Source organism: Callorhinus ursinus, unplaced genomic scaffold, assembly GCF_003265705.2.
Source record: "Callorhinus ursinus isolate GAN/ISIS: 27379988/994484 unplaced genomic scaffold, GSC_fseal_2.0 scaffold19, whole genome shotgun sequence".
NCBI classification, from domain to species: domain Eukaryota; kingdom Metazoa; phylum Chordata; class Mammalia; order Carnivora; family Otariidae; genus Callorhinus; species Callorhinus ursinus.
In genome coordinates, this window is record NW_027397081.1 from 362,811 (window position 1) to 383,324 (window position 20,514).

General features: G+C 40.0%; 2 protein-coding genes across 4 annotated transcripts in view; one reads left to right on the forward strand and one right to left on the reverse strand.

Moving 5' to 3' along the window:
* Positions 1 to 938: 938 nt before the first annotated feature.
* On the reverse strand, positions 939 to 16,142 carry ANGPTL5 (angiopoietin like 5). Its single transcript, XM_073904021.1, has 9 exons — positions 16,110 to 16,142; positions 15,069 to 15,223; positions 13,315 to 13,459; positions 11,525 to 11,628; positions 10,916 to 11,009; positions 8,712 to 8,812; positions 6,944 to 7,064; positions 4,739 to 4,924; positions 939 to 1,449 (listed from the first exon to the last, which is right to left on the reverse strand). The coding sequence occupies exons 2-9, from the start codon at positions 15,159 to 15,161 to the stop codon at positions 1,130 to 1,132; spliced, it is 1,164 nt and encodes a 387-aa protein (XP_073760122.1). The 5' UTR covers positions 15,162 to 15,223; positions 16,110 to 16,142; the 3' UTR covers positions 939 to 1,129.
* A 3,759-nt stretch (positions 16,143 to 19,901) lies between these two features.
* CEP126 (centrosomal protein 126) overlaps positions 19,902 to 20,514 on the forward strand; it is a 92,067-nt gene continuing 91,454 nt past the window's right edge. For all 3 annotated transcript variants that reach the window (XR_012381454.1, XR_012381455.1, XM_025894062.2), the window contains exon 1: positions 19,902 to 20,276. Coding sequence is in view for 1 of the 3 variants with exons in the window: in XM_025894062.2 (XP_025749847.2) it covers positions 20,146 to 20,276 (131 nt within the window). In the remaining 2 variants the exon portion in view is untranslated. The remainder of the gene's footprint in view (positions 20,277 to 20,514) is intronic.

Genomic DNA, 20,514 nt, shown 5'->3' on the forward strand with positions numbered 1-20,514 from the left:
TTACATCATTAGTTTTTGATGTAGTGTGCCATGATCCATTGTTTGCGTATAACACCCAGTGCTCCACGCAGAACGTGCCCTCCTTAATACCCATCACGGGGCTAACCCATCCCCCCACCCCCTCCCCTCTAGAACCCTCAGTTTGTTTCTCAGAGTCCATCGTCTCTCGTGGTTCGTCTCTCCCTCCGATTCCCCCCTTCATTTTTCCCTTCCTTCTCCTAATGTCCTCCATGCTATTCCTTGTTCCACAAATAAGTGAAACCATATGATAATTGACTTTCTCTGCTTGACTTATTTCACTTAGGGTAATCCCTCATCTTTTTGATCAATGACTGACACTTGGCTGAGGATGTTCCCTGCTGTTTTCCCAAGGAATATTTGCCATTCCAACTCTTTCCAACTTAGTGGAAAAAGTGGAGGGGACAGGCTTGTTCCAAGAGCTGCCTCTAGACCACTGAGTCATGGCTGTTTCTCTGTTGTCCCTCACTTAAAGAAGTCCCTACCATTCTCGCCGGTTTAATATGGGATAAAAGCATATAAATGTACAGTACATTTATTACAAACAAGAATAAAATTACCACAATAAAATGTAGAAAAAAGGACTTTCTTGGTGCAGCAAACTCTTATTACCTGTAAAATATTGTGGAATCACCTGGAAATAGTAAAGTATTTAAACCATGTGTATATTAATCTGCACAGTTATTCCTTGTAATGGTCTTCAATAGAAATTATCTGTATATTATAGAGTTGACCATTTCTAATGAATACGGAAATAAGTATAATGTTCTCTTCAATTTTCCTAACAATATTCCCACTATAATACATGTTCTTTGAAGAGAAGGGACAATTCTTTGAAAGGACAACAGACTCCAGGAAGACAAGGTGCAATTTACTTAAAACAAATTTTATTACATATTGTTAATGTGCTTAGTAGTAAAAGCATACATTGAGCCATGTTTTATAAAACTCTACAAAAGTAAAGATTTCTAATTAAACCCTTAACACCTAGATGTCATCTATAGTTAAATTTTGGCTAAAAGGTTTGAAAGAGTAAAAAGAGAAACTATGTAAAATCCCTTCTATATTATCAAAAATAACTGTGGAACACACACTACAATTTAAAAGGAGATTACTTAAAATATGGATTGTAAGTTCTTCTAATCTTCATTGAAACAGATTTAATCCTGATAGGTGCGTTGTTTTTGGTCCATGTGCCCCACTGGATTCCAGTTGCAAGCAATTTTCCAGGGAAGTGATGAATGCCGTTTAGGTTCGCTAGACCACACTGGTTGAACCACCAGCCGGTGTTGTTACTCAGGTGACTACAGCTTTTCACGGACTGACCCCGGACTAGGCATGTGGGGCGACACCCATCATTATCCACATCTGATGTGCTGAAAGGCATTGCATTTTGGTTTTCTTCTTTTCTGAAGCCCCGGAAAGCATCACCTGGGTAAAACAGATTTTTTTTACATGGGTACATTTAAAAGGCACTTTTTGTAAATTTAATTGACCTTTGCCAAATCTGTTGTTATAAAGCTTCGCATCTAGAGCTAAGGTTTCGGTTATTTTCTACTAGGTATCGTATTAAAATCTCTCCTCCAGATTGCAATATAGCAGAACCTGGAAATGAATTCCTCAGCATGATAGGCATCGTTAAGTGGATATTTGATGTAAAATCACAGTCCAAACGGAAATTTGGCTGTGTAGACAGAATCAGATAATTTAGGCCCAAAATGATGCTGTACAAACCCGTCATACTTTGGGGAAGGGTAATATGGTAATAGGGAAGGGTAATATGGTAATAGGGAAAAGAAGAATTTCTATGTAATAATAATACAGAGTACAGAATAAGTGTTCATGCCACTACCATTCTCCATCGCTTGGCTGGAAAGGGTGCTGCCACCTTTCAGATGCTTCCATCTGTAAATGCACAAGTTGTTGGGTTTTATTTAGGGGCCACCAAGTTGGTATAAAACACCCAGTTGCTTCCAGCATGCCATCAGCTACACTACTGAGGTGTGCCTTTTCTTCATGGTTGCCCACACAACACATGGAGAGGAGTTGAAGGAAAACCATTTTTAAATGGCTGATGTTCATGTATGGTATCCCTGATAGGCACCAAAACCTCAGAGTGAGCATCTTGGCCAAGGAACCCATGTAAGTAAGTAGCAGGGGCAGAAGCCATGCCCTGTTTTACTAAAACCGTATAAACAGAAGGTTCTAATTCGTCCCTTACATGAGATCACACCTGCAGGTAAACTTCGCTAATCTGGGGTGCTGGGTGGCACAGTCCGTTGAGCGTCTGACTCTTGGTTTCACTCAGGTCCTGATCTCAGGGTCATGAAATTGAGCCCTACATTGGGCTCCGCACTCAGTGGGGAGTCTGCTGGAGATTCTCTCTCTGCCCCCCCATGCCACACACACATGCATGTGCACACTCTCTCTCTCAGTCTCTCTAAAATAAATAAATAAATCTCTAAAAAAAAAACTTTGCTAATCTGTTTGAAACACTGACTTAAAGTGAAGCTATGCAAAATCTTTGAGGAATCCAAAGCCCACATTTATTTCATTATGTTCCGAATGTTTGGGTCTTTGAGGAGCCTAGAGAATTTCCTAAGTGGTAGTGGCTCATCCTATACCCCAGCTCTGCTGGTTATTAAAGCCTCTTACCCTACACTTCACAGGAAATGAAATGCCCACATTGCAGGGATTTGCAGGGAGAAGATAATTGTCAGCACCCACACAGAAGTTCGGATGAGAGACAACACTTAAGGAACATTGCCTAAATCATATGATTCCTCCACAGATAGTTTCTCTGGACAAAGACCAACCACCAGAACGGTTATATGTTATATGGGCTCCTCCCTGGGTTATATTTAATAAATGATTCTTAAAATATAGTGCATAGGGGGTGTCTGGCTGGCTCAGTCGGTGGAGCATGCGACTCTTGATCTCGGGATTGTAGCTTCGAGTCCCACGTTGAGTGTAGAGATGACTTACAAATAAAATCCTTAAAAAATAATACTATAATATAATGCATAAGTCTATTTTTAAGACCTAGCCCAATAAAACTCACTGCCATGTTTCCTGTGAGAGTGTACTTAGAACACAACACTGTTTTCTCTGAGAACCCAAATGAAGCTCTCTCAAGTTTTAGAATCAAGAATATTTGTCCTCCTGGAACAAGTGTGTTGTTCAAATGTTCAAATTTCATATTTCTATTTTTGCTGTGAGGTCAAAATCAAATTTGCAATTCACTTCTACCATGCACCTGATCACACTTAACCCCCTGGTTTTATCTGTTTTTATCTTTATGTTCTACTGACGACTTTTCTTTATCTTGATTGTATTATGTGATCATCTGTTGAAAGTTACTTCACCTTACTGGGAAAATGCAGAGTATTTTCTGAGGGCAAAGTCTGAGGGCTCTGTGGTGAAAACACTTGCACCATATTATAAATCGTATCCTCTAGATCCTACTCCAAGAGAGAAACCCACACAAACATTTCCTAACAGAATATGTTCCATATTGAAATAGTTCTTTCCACTTTTATAGATGCAGCATTAAAAATCACATATTGTAACTCTCGAAAATTTTCCCTATACACCAGGATTGGAATTTCAGACCTTCACCTAATATCCCAAGGCTAAGCCCCCTCGGATGTCAGGGACTCCAACATTACCCGACACCTCTTCACGCTCAGCCATTTTCCTCCCGCTGTGTCTTGGCTCAAGCCGTTCTCTTTGCCAACATTCATTGGCCAGAAGCCTGTCCCTTCCTCCAAGTACAGATTAGTGGTTCTCAACTATAAGAATGCTGACATCTCCATCTTTGGATATAAATACCTGGGCCCAAACTGACTGAATCCAGCTCTGCTGTAGTATATACTTTCAAAAAACCTTCCACGTTAAATCTAACATTAACTTCTTGTTAGAAACTACCCTTCCATGAAGATTTTCTAGTTGCAATCAATTGGGATCCTTCTCTCCCTCACTTAAATCACCAAAGCTCTGTCAGTATTCAGTATTCCAAGTTTTTAGTTTTCTTTATCCTCCCTCTATATTGTACTCAGTTAAAGAACTAGGAACATATCTCACTCATAAATATACACAATAAACAAGTGCCATGATGAGCAACAATAGGAGAGTTGAATTTGGTATTAACTCAAATTTAATATTTTTCAGCATCAAATTATAAATTTAACATGATGTATTTTGACTTTCTTAAAAATTACATTTATTTGGAAATGAGTAGATGAATCAAGGTATAGTGAAAAAAAATACCCACTTAACTGGCTGTTCTATCAACCTGGCTCCTTGCCCTGGCTCATGTGTGATGAGCTGGGACTTGTGGGCAAGTCCCTTAATCTTAGGTTCCTTCAGCTGGGAAGTGAGAAGAAGAGAGATCAGCTCTAACATTCTATAATTTCTAAATGCCAACCTCTCATAACATGAAAATGTCAGCAATTCCTTCCCAGCCTGCCCCATAGACTCTCCTTCTAAAGAGTCAATTGCAATTACACATGGAAAATAGTTTTAAAGAATATAAGCTCTTCAAAATCACGAGATGGTTCAATGATCATAGCAGGGCTTCAAAACTCAGTTTTCTCATTTCGAATCTATTCATTATCAGTCACGTGTCCTAGACCAAGAGAAACGCATTACTTTATCTTCACCTAATATTGACTAAGCTATATTTAAATATCCTGCATAATTTGGGGAATAAAAAACTTACCAGCATTTCCTGAATACCGTCCTAAGTGCATCTTAAAAAATCTTGTTTCATCTTCTAGCCAAAAGTTATCATATGATGCATAAGCAAATGTGTCATCTTCAGATTCCAATGCAATATACAGCATAAAACTGGTATTTTTCTGATTTACTATATAAAAAATCTTTTTTAGTCCTAGCCAAAATTCACCTGTTAAAAAAAAAGTGTTTCAACATATTTTAATACAACTTAGAATAACCCTTTATTATTGAGTGTTTGGTGTTGTTTAGTTTTAACACTGAAATGTCTCACATAAATTATTTGAGAGACTAGATAGCCCTCACTCAAATTATCAGTGTTTGCCTAATTTACAAAATATATATATACATATGTATTATTTGTATGTGTGTGTACATACGTATACAAGCATGTATATACACCTACACACACACACGTATATGTAGTCCTCCCCCTTCTACTTCACCAGACTGGGGTAACTAGACTGTTTTATTTTTACTCTCACCAAAATAAATTCAAAAATTCATTTAACGACTAACTAAAATTTCAAGATTTACCTCAAGGTATGTCAACAAAGAAGCTGTTGAAATATAATGGCAGGTAACAAAATGATGTGTGCTCATAAATGTTAAAGAGTTTTAACCTCCAAATCAGCAGCTCCTAAAGAAACATTTCCTGAAAATGCTCAGTTGAAATTATTTTTTTTGTCTTTCAGAATGATGCCCTGTGAATAAGCATTTCTTCGTTAGAATGCAGAGTGTCAGCTACCTACAAATAAACATGTCATGACATGTGATGAATGAAAATGAATTCCAGGATGAATTAGGAAGCAGGGTTGGGACTGCATGCTCCTTGCATGTTCTAGCTGCTGGCTTCGAGCCTCCCCTGCCCACCTTGGCATGGCCTCTGCTCTAACGTACATTCCCCCAGCTGAATCCTGAGATGACTGAGGGAAGGACGGTTCTAGTGGAAACAAACTTCCGAGAGTTGGAGAGTTGGGGGACAGAGTGACAGCATTCACGTGGTTGAAACTCTAGCTAGGGCACCACGTTCCCCTCAGGGCTGACGGGGGCGCTCTAACTGCACACCCACGCAGTAGTGGAAATTACCCCGAAGAAAAGACAGGAAGGAAGGGGGTCCACTTGGTGTCTCCAGTCTATGACACTCCATTATAAGTGTCTTCACCATCTTGCCCCTCTCCCCAGCCCCTAATTTGAATTAACAATATATTTTCCTTAATCCCAAGTTTATTTTTTAAACTATACCAAGTACAGTCTGTTCACATGAAATATACCTGCCTGAAGACCTTTGTCTCAAAACTCAGATAATTTCCCGGTAGAAATAAGCATCAAGTGAGAAGGATGGCAATTCAGAACCTGTAGATCTATGACTACTGAAATTAGGAGGTAGCACTTGCCAGAAAATTAGTGGTAATGCTGGGAAAATACACTATATTAACTGTGCTCCATGACATGGCATCTGTCCAGCCGCCTTCGTAACACTTCATTACATGTCCCGTGCTTTCTAAAATCATGAGCATGCAGGCAGGATTGTAGCAAGACAACTAACACCCCTGCTTACTAAATTCTTGGACGATGTTATCAAGGGATGTTAAAGCTTTTAAATTAAAACAACAGTAACTTAAAATAACATCATGAAAATGATCAAAATCGCCTGCAAAACTTCCAACAAAGTTCAAATTCTGCAGTGGTCAGAAATACTGGCATTCCTATTTGCTGGCAAAGGTAATGCTGTCATGTGGCAATTATGTGAACAGACTTCACAAATTTTTATAAAATACTACTCCCAGGTCACGTGATTTGAATTTGTACCACTGTGCACCTCAATTCTCCATTCGCGGAGACATACCACACACATCAAGCGTTGCAAGGTTCATGACAACCCTGCCCACCCATTCAGTGTTTCATTCTACAAATAGTTGTTGAGCATCTACCAGAATTCTGCTGGGTACACAGTAAATGCTTAATAATTACCCAGGTTAGAAATTTCACTCAACCCCATTTCAACACATATCTAAAGATAAGGATTTCCAGATCCCAACCCAAGACCCACTCGTTCTAAGTAATAGAAATGAAGAGAAAGTAATTTGAGAGAGGATTTGCTGTTTTTGCTTGTGATGTGACCTACAGAGAAACAGTCCATAGGTGTCATGCCAAAAAGAAGAAAAAAAGAGGAGAAAAAAGATTTGACCTAAAAGGTCGCCAAATCCATCCAGATAATCACACCACAGCCTTTGGAAATCAATGAGCCCATCAACCCTCTTCTGTATCACGGTCCATCCACCTCCTCGGTAATCCATGTCACACATTACCTAAGACAGACCCAGAAAAGATAAAAATCATATACTATCATTTTCATTCATTGACATAAAGCTCATGCTTCATCCTTAAGCCCAGAGAAAGCGAAGACAGTTCCACTGAAAGTTTCAACGCAGTTGTATGCTATTCATATATTCAAATGTCAATCTCTAGAAATAATGCTCTTTATTTTAAGACAAACCTGCAGCTAAGCTAATTACATTTCCCTGTGTCAGTAATCCATTTACATATATGTGTTCTATGCTCGTAACCCTCAGCCCCATGGATATTTTTCAGTTGAGTGGTAGTGCTACCAGTCTGATGTAGCAGCCTGAGGTATCTGCAAATTCACTTTTCCTTTGAATGAAAACACTGATTTTTTAAAGTGTTCATTAAATATGCCCATGTGCCTGTCTTCAATTACTCTTTTCTCCAAAAGCCTTAAAGGCCTGTGTTCAGACTGGGCTCTGCAGACAGAATGGTGCGATCCGTGCCCCACCTCGGCAGGTGTCTCTAGCTGCACCTCTAAATGCCCCTAAGAGGACAGCTGGAGGGACCCCGAGAAGTGACATGGGGAGAAAATCCAAGCCAGCATCCCCATCCGAAACTCCCTGCACACGGAGAAAGGCAGCCTGGAGGAAGTTAGGTAACAAACACCTTCCCACAGCTTGAGAAGGTCATTATGCATCCCACTCGTGACAAAATCAGAAGCCTTCCCTCTCCTCGTATGTTCAGGCTCATTTTTGAATCTGTAGGTGAAGAAAGTTAGGTAATTTTAAAATTATTTCCCATCTAAACCCCAATGTTTTGACATCTTGTCAATAGATGAGAAAATAATGTTAGAAATAAATAAATAATTTAATAACTTCAGGATGAGAAACTGGTAGTATCTACTCAGGAGAAAAATTATGTTATTGTTTAATGAGATTATCAATAAGATGTGATAGTGACATCATAAACTTTCTTATGCACAAAAGAGTGAACAGAAAAATTATATATAAATAATTTATATGTTATTGTATATGTACTATTCCTAGGTTAATATTATAATATATATATCCTGTCAATAACAGTAATTTCTGATAGAAATTTCTTCCAGAAATCATAGCATAGGATACTAAAGATAGACATGAGCGTAATTTATCTTATTCAGTTTAAAAATCGTTTTAATTTTAAAAAAATTTTCTTAATCTGTCTCATACTTTAGTGAAAGGTTTTTTGTAATTATTAATTTCTTATATAATCACATAAAACCATCTGTCACCTTCATGTATAGGAAGGGAAATCAAAGTTTTTTTAGCAAGTTCCAAGGCAGAGCACCCCACTACTTTCTAATATCCACAAGCTAATTAAAGCAAGCATTTATATGCATATTTCTGCCCACTGTAAAGATAATAAAAGCTCTTACACCAAATGGATTTACTTCAAAGAGTATAAACATGAAACCTCAAATGGAAAAGTGAAAAAATGAAAAACTCTCAAGCTGTTTTACAGGTTCGTGGTTTGGGCAAAGAATTTCAGAAAACCAAAATTTTGAAACTGGAACTTCTACCCATTTATATTAAAAATTTCAAGAAAAAATATTAAAACAATTGAATTTTTAATATTAATTAAGTAGATTGGCTGCTTGTCCTGTTTCATATGATAAGGGAAAACTTTACCTCAAACGGGTAACTAGATCCTTCCGGGTAGATTATGTATAAACCACTTGGTGTTTTGGTGACAGAGCCAATGGTATCTTTAATGTCAGTACAATCTAAACCTAGAAAAGCAAAATCAGTTAGTTAGGATATTTTCAAGTGTGTATTTAAGACTTAATCATTTTACTGTAGAGATCTGACAGTGCTCTCTGAAATTATAATTTCCATTAGCGATATGATGATTTTAACTTCTTAGAAATGAAAAATGATCTTGATTTTAGAAATCAGGAGAAAATACATGCAAGAAATGGGATTAAGGAATTCATGTTGCAATAAACCTTCACTAGTAACATCACTGTTAGTGATTAGTACTCCATACTGCTTAAATGTTCCATTTGGGATCCACATTTATTTAATAGATTTTATAGTTATGCATTCTCTCACCCAATAAATAATGCTCTTTCCTGAATCTAGGCTTATTTTGGGGGCATAATGTGTAAAGGAAATCTATATGAATGGGAAGGAGAAACCCAAATGATAATAATCTACCATACAATAATCTACCCAAAGTAGATTAATGACAAGTGACACACCCTTGACTACTGGAAACTTCAGAGACTCTAGTTGGGAAGCGCCGTTACAAGAGCCAAAGGGAGAGGACGGGAAAATCACTTTCTGCACCAAAAAGAAATTATGCTTGAGGCCAGAGCCTGCTCTGTGGCCAATAGTTAGAACTGTAGCATCCTGTAATCACCTTCTCCAAAGCATCCCACTTCCCAGAGTGTTGTAAGCATATTATTTGGATATGGATATTACATTTTATTCTAAGACACTTTGTGTTATCTTTTATAAATGCAATAAAATAAATGCAACCCTTACATTGTTAATTACCCGGAGAAACAAACACATGCGAGCCTTTGACTCCAGACCAGCAGCCTGTGTTAGAGTCCTAGCCCTACTCCTTAGCAGCCGAGAACCCTTAGCTAGGCTCCTCAACCACTTGTCTTCTTCCATCATTGTAACAATACTGCCTACTTTATAGTGTTATTCTGGTGATTACTTAGTGAGGCGCTATATAAAGCACACATATGCAGAAAATGTCTACAAAAAATTATCTGTTAAAGATTGTTTGCTTCCCCCTTTTTCTCCAGAAGATAATGGGTTTGTTGCCTTTGTTCTGAATTGCTGAGACATTCTTATAGAACCTTGGACGCAAGGAGATATGATAAGAGTTCACAAGAAAGAATCGATCTGGGTTGGAATACACGCTTTGCTATCACCATCCAAATAAATGTGCACACATTCTTTAGATTTTTCTGGGATGCATATTCCTCCTCTGATGGTCATCATCATCACAGCAAAGCCTCATATTGTCTTACTGTGCATTAGGCACTATTTGAAGAGCTTTTCATGCACTTGGTCATAGAACCCTTGCAATAACTGTAGGAGGTAAGTGCATCATCAGTTTGCTGATAAGGAAATGGCATGAGTTAGTGGAAGGCGGGCGGTCCGGCCTCCGCGCCCACGCTCCTAACTACAGGAGCTGCAATAAAATGATTTAAAATAAAATAACATACGCAAGTGCCTGTCTTACACCTGACACTTAGGAGATTCTCAGTAATTGTTTATTTCCTTCCCTTCGTAAGGAAGAAAGGTCATACCCTAGGCCCTCAATCATATTTATTTACTTGGAGCTCTTTGGTATTCATTCACATTTGTAAGACATGATACGGTATTTTCCTTAGAAACCCAGGCCTCTGGGAACTACTACACTGTATTTTTATACAAAAAGCTCTAAATTCCACTTTATTTCTGTCTTAAGTTTTTCTTTTCAAATTTTGTGTTCCAATTTGAAATATTTGGAACATATCAAAAATACTCCACAGGTGGAAAGAACTCTGAAACTTTCTTTTCTTCTAACTGAAGATTAGTCATGAATAAAATGTAGGTCAGCCCAGAAACAACGTACATAAAACCGTGCGGTTTGCAACAAACTGAGGATGTACATTTGATACGGCATGGCCTTCAGATGCTCGAAAACCTTCCCGACTTAGGAAAGCACATTTGTCCGTGTTGAAGTCTGCCCAGTGGCAGGTAGGACTCCTCCAGTCCGTTAGATAATAGCTGTATTTTATAAACAAAACCCCTAAAGGCACCAAGTCATGCGGGAAAATCTGAAGCAATTAAAGACAAGAACGAAAAGTCTGAAACAGCAGAGTTCTCACCATGTGACTGAACCGGCCTGTGGGGAAAAGGGTCCAGGTGCTTTCTGAGAACTTCTGTGGTCAGAAGGAGAACCCGGTTCATGAGCTCGTTAACCTGAACACACAGGCGCACCTTTAAGCACTTTATATTCGAACAAAACCCCTTCCCCTGAATTCTATAGCTGGCGTCCCCGAGCCTCTTACAAACCCAGCTCTGCAATATGTAATAATGCCCACTGCCCCGCCACCCACTGCGCCCCTCACCCCTACAGCAAGGCTGCAAAGGAGCAGCACAGGGTCCCTGCAGGTGTGGCTCCCACCTGCCCCCTGGGCAGTGAGCAGCCTTGCAGGCCGCCAACCTGTTCCTTCCAGCTCCCCCTCACACACCGGGGCTCCCGGTGGGCGCCACTTAGGGCCTGCGTCTTTCAGTCAGTTGTCCCTGTACACCCACCACCTCACCAGCACCAGGTCCAAGCAGCTTTGTGTCTGCCTGAGGCTTGCTATGATGCCCCTAACAGAGTAGGCCCTAAACACACGCCTGGATGTGACCACAGTGCAAAATGAAATAGCTGTGCCTCCAACCATATCGATGAATATGTGCAGTAACAACACAAGAGAACAGATCCATACCTGATTGGATAAATAATCCAAGGAAGTTTGTTGCTCGTCCATCATATTTCTTAGCAGCTTTTTGGTATTTCGGGTGTAGGAAACAATAGAATTTTGCAAGTTTCCTTAAATCATAATAAAAAGTGTTGGCTAAATATTAGATTGTTAGAGAAAATAGAGTGAAAAATCATGAATTTTACATGATTTTGGATAAATATGTAGACACAATAATATCTCAATCTATCTAAATACTCCAGTTAGTTTAACTTTTGTTTAACCAAGAAAATAACTGTCTTAATACTTCTTAATGAAACTATGCTTTCCAATAGCTTAGATGACCCCCAAATAATTTAATCTCATGTAACAGAGAGACAACATTCTGAATATTAATTCTGACTTCATAAGATGAGAGATACAAAAGCAGGAGGTCCAGAAGTCCTCAATTCTTACCATATAAGAAAGTAAAAGGCAATAATCCATATCATGCAAGCTAATTTTCAAAATAAATATTTCTCTTAGTTTGTTCTATTACTGCTGTATATTTTTATATAAGCAAATAGCAAACACACATATACACAATAAGTCTTAGTCAAAGTTTCGGTTGGCTGGTTTCTGATTGAACTTTTACTATACGTTTTTCTTTAAAAAGTTTTTTTTTATTTTAAAGCAGTTGTATTCTTAGAAGAGTTGCCAGAGCAGTACAGATCAGCCAAATCGTTGGAGAGCAGGCTCCCGTGGTGTCCCTGGATGTTTCAGTCTGTACTTCTTATACCCAAGACATTCTCTACGACACAACCCTCAAAATCAGGAACTAACCATCCACTATGTTGTGTTTCCCAGGCCAATCATAGTGATGTGCCCTTTCTAACAGAAGCATCTACATAGTATTCCTCAAAAGATTCTCTCTAATTTTCACTCTCACAGCAGAATTACGTAATAACCCTCGATATCTTAAAACCGACCCCACCCAGCTACATCCCTCTTTTTCACTTTCAGTCTCTCGCTTTCTGTTAGATTCCTCCAGATTTAGACATCTGTCTTAAGGGACAGTACCCACGGGGCACCCACCGGCTTGAGAAACCAGAGGTGCTCGTGTTGCACACAGAATTAAGCACATAATTTGGCCAGGATGTCCACCCTGGAAGAGCTAGACTAGAGCATCACCCCCTCCCTCCCCGATCCCCCTTCTTTATCTTGCCCACATGTGCTTGTAATAGACCATGGAAATGCCTGCGCTGTTACTGAATAGTTTTAAACAAAAATCAAGACTTTGACCATTTGTTCTTATGCTTTGCTACATAAATCGGCTATGAATTTGTATTATACTTGTTGTAGCAGCTATTCAGTATTAATGGATTCCCTCCTCAAAACTAAGGTGCAATTTCCTAGTGGCTCAGAGGGAAGATCAAAAATAGCCGTTGGTGGATTGATAAAACACAGCTCTCAGCGCCCTCTGCCCTCGCGGGGCAGCAGATGCCGCAGGGCTGTGTATAAGAAGGATTCACTCATTTATTCACCAAATATTTACTAAGCACCTACCATGTGCCAAACACAGAAAACCTCTGGCCTAGGATGATCAACATACATATAAAGTGACCCAAACACATCAAGGAGGGCATGTGATGTGATGAGCACTGGGTGTTACTTGCAACTGATGAATTATTGAACACTACATCTGAAACTAATGATGCTAATTGGGTTTAAATTTTTAAAAAATGACCCAAACAAAGCTAAGGCCTATTTCCTTCTATGTATACCCTAGAAATAATAAATCACATACCCTTATAATTGTGGTCATTTTTAATACTTACTACACAGAAAATGTTTTTCTTCTCGTGTAATTTTAATTTTACCATCACACGACTCCTCACAGTCTTCCTGATAAACAGTATCATTACTTTTACTCTCATCTTTTGCATTAGATACGTCTTCTACAACATTAACTGCTGGAGAATCCTTTACATTAAAAAAATAGAAATAAGAAAATAATATATGAAGTATGTTCTATACATAATACATAATAAATAAGAAGAGCGCATGGAAAAGATGAAATTTCAGGACGTACACAAGGATGATCGTTAGAAGAAAAAAAAAACAATGAACCGGTTAGTCAAACTTCCACAAGTAAACCTTATGGGTAAGTTTTAGGTAAGAATAAAAAGTACATGTTAATTCAATATTTTTGCTCTCCCTTCTTCTTCTCCAATTCCTAAGGGATATATTTAGGGTCTACTTTCCATTAGTGGCTCCGTGGCCTTGACCTTGAACTTTGGCCCATTCGGTGTCTGATCCAGCACCCAGCCTTCCCTGCTCCAGGCATCTATCTGGCAATCTGAAGTTCCTTGACCAGGACTCGGAAGGTTCCCTGAGATATCTACACTTCTAAGCCAAATGGGCTTTCTGCCAGCAACCTATTAGGAATCAGGGGCGGGAGGGGTGGGTACGTGTGGAAGGCTTGTTGCTTTTGTAGAAACTAAGCTATTTACAGATGTGAAAGATCAAGTACTCATTGGTTTGAAAGGTATCAGTGACAAGAGTAAAAAAGCACGGAATTTTGCAAAATCAACAATAGAAGTCTTCCTGGAAAGCCAACTATACAGCTGCCATTCCAAATGTATTGATTTCTGTTGGTAAATACTGGTTTTCCGATATGAAAACATTCTTTGGTAGAAGTCACATAGATTTAAATAAATGTTATTAAAAGAAAATAGTAACAAGCTTTACCTCCCTTTGACCTGGATATTGAGAAAAAGGTAAAGAGCTAATCATATTATAAAAGATATTTGCCCCCGAAAGACCCTGGCATTTTGTTACATTGACCTGTTTTTAACTTCTTGCTCTTTCCCCTCTCCTCCTGTAATAATTGGCATACTGATGTTTTCAAAAACCTAGGTGACAACCATATTTTTTCAGCTCTAAATAAATAAGGTTTTTACATTTTTAGTATTTTAGAGAATTGTATTATTAATATTTGTGTGGCTCTCCTAAAATGTATTCTTTATTCAACCTTGGAACTTTGAATTTGGTATTGATACCATGGTAAATACATTGTAAAATATTTTAAATTATAAATCAATATTTGAATATGTACAGATTCAAATCCCCATCTACTTAGAGTACTGCATATACTTTATTAGCTGTCACACTGACATTGTTTTAAATAAAAGTTTCTAATTTCCTAGGTAACCACTCACAAGACTGTATTTGAAATATAAACGCTTATAGAATACTCATTTTTTTAAACAGCAAAGTGAATTTTTTTATACCTATCAGCTATTTCATTATCAAAGTTAACCTGAAAGTTGCTGGCTAGTTTTTAACCTAGGCCTGTAATTTCTTTAAAATTTTTTTCATTAGAAATGTGTTAAGTGACAATCCTCAGTTTATGGTTTCCTAAGTTTAAAAATAATATCATTTAAGCAGAGTCTCAGCATTCTAAATAAACACTTTAATCTTTCCATAATTACATTGGGTACTACAATTAATATTTTCAAACTTTTAATATGTATCTTGAAAACAATATAACCATACTTCCTAGCTAAAATAATATTGCTAAAATTCTTACCTTAGAATGATGTACACAGTTACCTTGTATAACTTCTCCACAAATAAAAATAACTGTATTTAAGAATAAAAGTGAAGCTTGAGGAAGATACATTATATTCTTCTTGGAGAAATGAAAAACTTCTTCAAATATCAGTCAGCTCTCTGTTGAAAGAACTACAGTGCATAGAGTCTTCAGTTGAAAACTTCTGGAAGGTGTTCAACAAAAACAGCAGCCAATACTTACTGGTTTCCATGCCCTCGTTTGAAACAACACCCTTCGTATGAAAAACAAGGTAGCCCATAGAGATCCTGTCATTTTTAAGTTATACAAACCTTTTTTTAATGGTTATATGCCTGCTGTTAGAATATAGGCACAAGCTAGATAAATAAGAAAATAGATAAAGCATGAATTTATAAGCCCACCTAATGTTTATGAGTTGGATTTTGGGGGGCCTTGGAAAAAACACCTTTGATAAAATATCCCTCAATAATTGTAAACCAGTTTGCATAAAAATAGTAAGGAAGTAGACATGAATGATGGAGTAGAAAGAAGGTTATATTGAAATTGTTTTTACAAAACGCTAAGCAGAAATCTAATCAATGTGGACATCCAGGACAGCTAATTCAGTAAAAAGTAAGCTTCCCCCTGAATTTAGCTTTCAGGGATTGTCATATTAATCACATAAATGCCAAATTTCTAGGACTCTGATTTGTATGTAACATCTATGTTACTAAAACTTCAAAAATTCTGAATGTCAGGAAACTATTATTACTGAAAATTACCACTCTCTAAGAGTTGATAGATCAATGTCTATAATGAGTCTCCAAACAACCCCGTACACACTTCCTTCTCTTCATTATATAAACATGCCTAGATATTCACTATGCTAAAATTAAATAAAATAAAAGGATCCAAATCTTTCCTGAGTCTTGCTTCCTGTTCCAGGCATTACGTTCTCTACTCCCTTTTCCCAGCCCGAGAACTACCATAGTGTTTCTGGGGCTAATCCTGCTGACTGGGGCACAGTAGGCACTCAAATGCTGATTAATGAATTAATACCTTCAAACAATTAAGTATTCTCTGACTGTACTTCCTCACTGTCCACTATTAAACCCAAACACTCTTTTACTCTTGAGTCTCTCCAGCGGGCAGCATGAGGCGGCTGGTAGCATTGGCTCTGAGACCAAATCAAATCTTGATTCCGCCCTGCCTTCGTTCTGGAATCTTGAGCAAAGTTATCTAATATCACGATAGCTTAACTATTTCCTCTGTAGAATGAGGATTATGCTGTGGAGTCAATGATTTAATACAGATAAGAACTCAGCACAGTGCCCCAGAGAAAGCAGGCACTCAAATGTTAGGGGTCACTATTACTACTATTATTTGACTTGATCTATAATGCAGTTCTAACATTGCTGACATTGTTGATGACGCTTATAATCTGTATTAAGAGTAGATTAGCACTTATCTTTAATTTCTGGTTGAAGTCTTACAAAACTGTAATGAATATGGCAGAACTTCAGTAATTTTAAATCAGCCAGATGTTAAAATTCTTTGTTCTTTCATAGCTTTCCCAGAAACAAATCCAGGAAATTCTTACTGGAGCAAGAAAATACTTCAGCAGAAGATAGAAAAAAAAAATAGCCTCAGCCAAGAAGAAAGTGAAAGCTCAGGAAATTGTCCCTCACAGGCTGCTTTGCATAATTCACAAGGTTATTACAGTACTCAAATTAGATAAGTTATGTGGACATGCTTTGTAACCATAAAGGGGTTATTATTAGTTCCTTTTGTAAACAGCACACCATCAACAGTTTATGAGGTATGTTATGAAGTTGGGTGTCTACTAGGCGTCTCCTCCTTAGATCATGTCCGAAGCCCAAATCTTATTCCTTCAACCTGTTCTTTCCCATCTTAGTAAATGGCAATACTCTTCATCCAATTGGTCCAGCCCCAAATCACAGAGTCACATTTGATTCTTTTTTCACTCATTTGAAACACAACCATTTCACCCACTTGCCCCAACCATTCATCAATACCTCTTACCGGCTCAAGGTTTAAAATTCTGAACACTTCTGGGGCACCTGGGTGGCTCCGTTGATTAAGCGACTGCCTTTGGCTCAGATCATGATTCCAGGGTCCTGGGATGGAGTCCCGCATAGGCTCCTGGCTCAGTGGGGGCCCTGCTTCTCCCTCTGCCCCTACCCCCACTTATGCTCTCTCTCTCTCTCAAATAAAAATAAAATCTTTAAAAATAAATAAAATTCTGAACACTTCTTACCACCTCAATTACCACCATCCTACCCCCAGCTTCCATAATCTCTCACCTAACCTACTATAACAACATTCAAACTAGCCTCATCATGTCTAGTCTTATCAACTATAGTCTAAGCTTCCCTACTGCAGCTAGAGTGATTCTTTCTAAAGGTTAACTTAGATCATATTATGCTCTGGCTCGAAACTCTCCAATGGCTTCCTCTTCATTTGAGGTTGGATTTTACATCGATTCCTTGAAAACCGTATCAGTCCCTGCTAAATCTGAGGGCACATCCCCAGAGCATTTCTCCAATCTTGTGTATTAGCACACTTCCCCTCCCTCACCCTGTTCTATTCAGTGTCTTCTTGCTGGTCTACGAACACATCAAATAGAGTTCTGCCCTCAGAGCCTTTTGTACTTACAGCACCTTCTGCCTATAATATTCTTCATCCCAACTATCTGAACGGCAACCTCCTTTCTTCATTTAGACTCTGCCCTAATTTCCCTTAATCAGAGACTTTTCCTAAGCACCATATCTAAAATAGAACTATATCAGTCTCTACCCCCCTACACTACTCCATTTTTCCTCATAGTGCTTTTCACTACCTAATATATTCTGGTGGGGAAGAAAAATAAATACAAACTTCATGAGCATAGGGTCTTTGAAGTTTTGTTCACTCTTGTATCCCCAGCAGCTAAAAAGTCTTTGGCATATACTAGGTGCTCAATATACATTTCCTTAATAAAAGAATGAATTATGTATATTAAAAGAATGTATAAAATATTTGTAAAATAAAAATATATAACAAGTATATAATATGTTATACTGTGGCTTTAAAGTGCAAAAGAATTAAGCATTGTAGTCAATTCAGATGTCTCTTCCGACAAAATACAGAGACTTTACTGTAATATTCTTTTTTGTTGCTTGAATCATACTTGACTTTCCTGTCAAGAGAAAAAGTTTATAAATGCCTCAAATTGTCTATTATTCAAATATCTAATCTTAAAGCCTCTTTTTTTTTGAATCTGGGACTGTACAACTTCAATAAAGGTGGAAACCTGATTAATATTTTGAAGAAATAATTTAAAGGTTTAAAAAAAAACCGATGCTGTGATTTAAAAAAAAGTAACAGCACTGTGCTTAAAATTTCATTTCTTCTTGGTCATCATTGCAAAGCAACATTTGAATGAAGAATGATTAATATGAAGGAGCATTTCTAGGCACTTGAGAAACCAAGCCGTGCTTCCTAATGCTAATAGTCCATGCAAAGCAAGAAGGTGCGTAGGATTTACAAAATGCCAAAGTAATTAGTGAAAGTTAGATTTTGAGGAAGTCTAAGTATGCCTAAATACTCCCAACAGCAACTACAATCTTCTCACTTTGCACAGCCTGCTTTTCTTACTCTCTTTCCAATAGGCCCTAGAGAAACAGACTTGTGTGATGAAAGCAGTGGAGACAGAATCAAGGTCAACACTGTGGCTAGGCCAGTCTAAAACTTGCCAAGATAGCTAATGGTCCATTTAGCCTTTCTTTGCCAAAATTACATATTCTAAATTCTTGGCATTGTCCTGAAGGAAACTTACGGGCTTTGTGTGTTAAATCGAACCTGGATTTGCTGTGGCACTTTAAAATCTCAGTCACCAGATGACATTTCAATTTGGGTCACTGCATCCAACTTTGCAAAAACTGTTTTAAATAGTTTCAATTGGAAAAGTTTATTTGAACTCCAAAAATGAACAAATTAATTCATAAAGGCAGAGACATTTCGATGCTGGGTGAGTGGTTTTTATTTGGTTCGTACATTCAGCTTCCAATCTGGGAGTTTTTCCACACACACACACACACACACACACACACACACACACACCCCAACCCTGGCTGAAACACATTCGGAATTCATATGTACTTTTCTATTGAGCTCCAACAAAAATTTCCAGCCTTTTTTTCAAATTTTCACTTGCAAAGCCATTACAAAAACGGCTCAGAAATCCATTCTGGTTTGCACACCTCCTGCAGCAATCTGAGCATGGTGATGTGTTTGGGCATACTCTCCCGGGAGATCTCGAAACTAAATCTGGACTTCTTTCCAGGCCCCCGACGCGGCGATGGGCTGTCCCCAGAATCTGGCAGCAGGGCAGGCACCATCGGGAGTTGCTGAAAGTCAGACCCTTTCAGCAGGGAGAGGGCGAGGAGGAGACTGCAGAGGGACTGGCAAGCCTCCCGGGGCGGTGAGAGAATATGCAGAGGAAGGGAAATTTCCCCCGCATCAAGCTTGGGGAAAGGGACTGATGCCCCCAAAGACTTCCAGCTCGAATCCTACAAGATTCGGTGGTTCCATCGGCCATCCCCACCTTCCCACCCAGAATGACCCCCGCGGCAACCCTCGCATCCCTCAACACCCCCAGGACCCCATCCTCAGCACCAGGGACGGAGGACTGCGCCAGGCGCTCACACGCCACGCAGCCCGGGGCTGCTGCGCAGACTCGGTTCCCGGGAGGCCGGGACCCGCTCACGCCGCCTATTGGCTGCCCGGCGCGTAGCCCCGCCCCGCCCCAGCGCCCTGGTTTCCGTCGCCAAGGACGCGGCGTCCGTCGGTTGCCAAGATGGCGGCGGCGTCGGCGGGGCCGCTGCCGCCCCCTCCGCCAGGCCCGGGCAAGGTCGCCGCCGCAGCCGCCACAGCCACCACCGCTGCTGCACGGGAACCGGGGCTGCCGTGGCCAACCCTTCCGCGCCCGTGACGCGAGGCCTGAGAGACGGAGTGGAGGGAGGAAGAGGAGGAGGCCGGGGCTGCCATGAGGGAGGCGTCAGCGGCGGGCGGGGAGGCGGCGCTGAGGTGAAGGATGCTGGCCTGGAGGCCTGGGTCCCGGAGCGCGGTCTCGGGACGGGGCCCCGAGTTGATGTCGGACGCCCGCGACGGAGCCCCCCGCAGCCCCCGCTTGGGCCGCGGGCGCTGCCGGCCTGCCGCCGACCTGTATCCTGCCCGGGGGTGGTGGCCGGGGTGGCGGCGTGGGCGGCGGGCCCCTCGCCCCCTGGGAGCCCGCGTACGTGCTGGGCGCGGGGGTGGTGGGGCGGTGGGCTCCCCGGTCCTGCGCCCGCACCCCCGCTGCATCTCGGCCGGGTCCCTGAGCGCCCGCCCGCGGCGCACCCCGCCGACCGGGGCCCTGAGCCCCTCCCCCCTCCGCCGTCCGGGGCCGTGAGCCCCTCCCCCC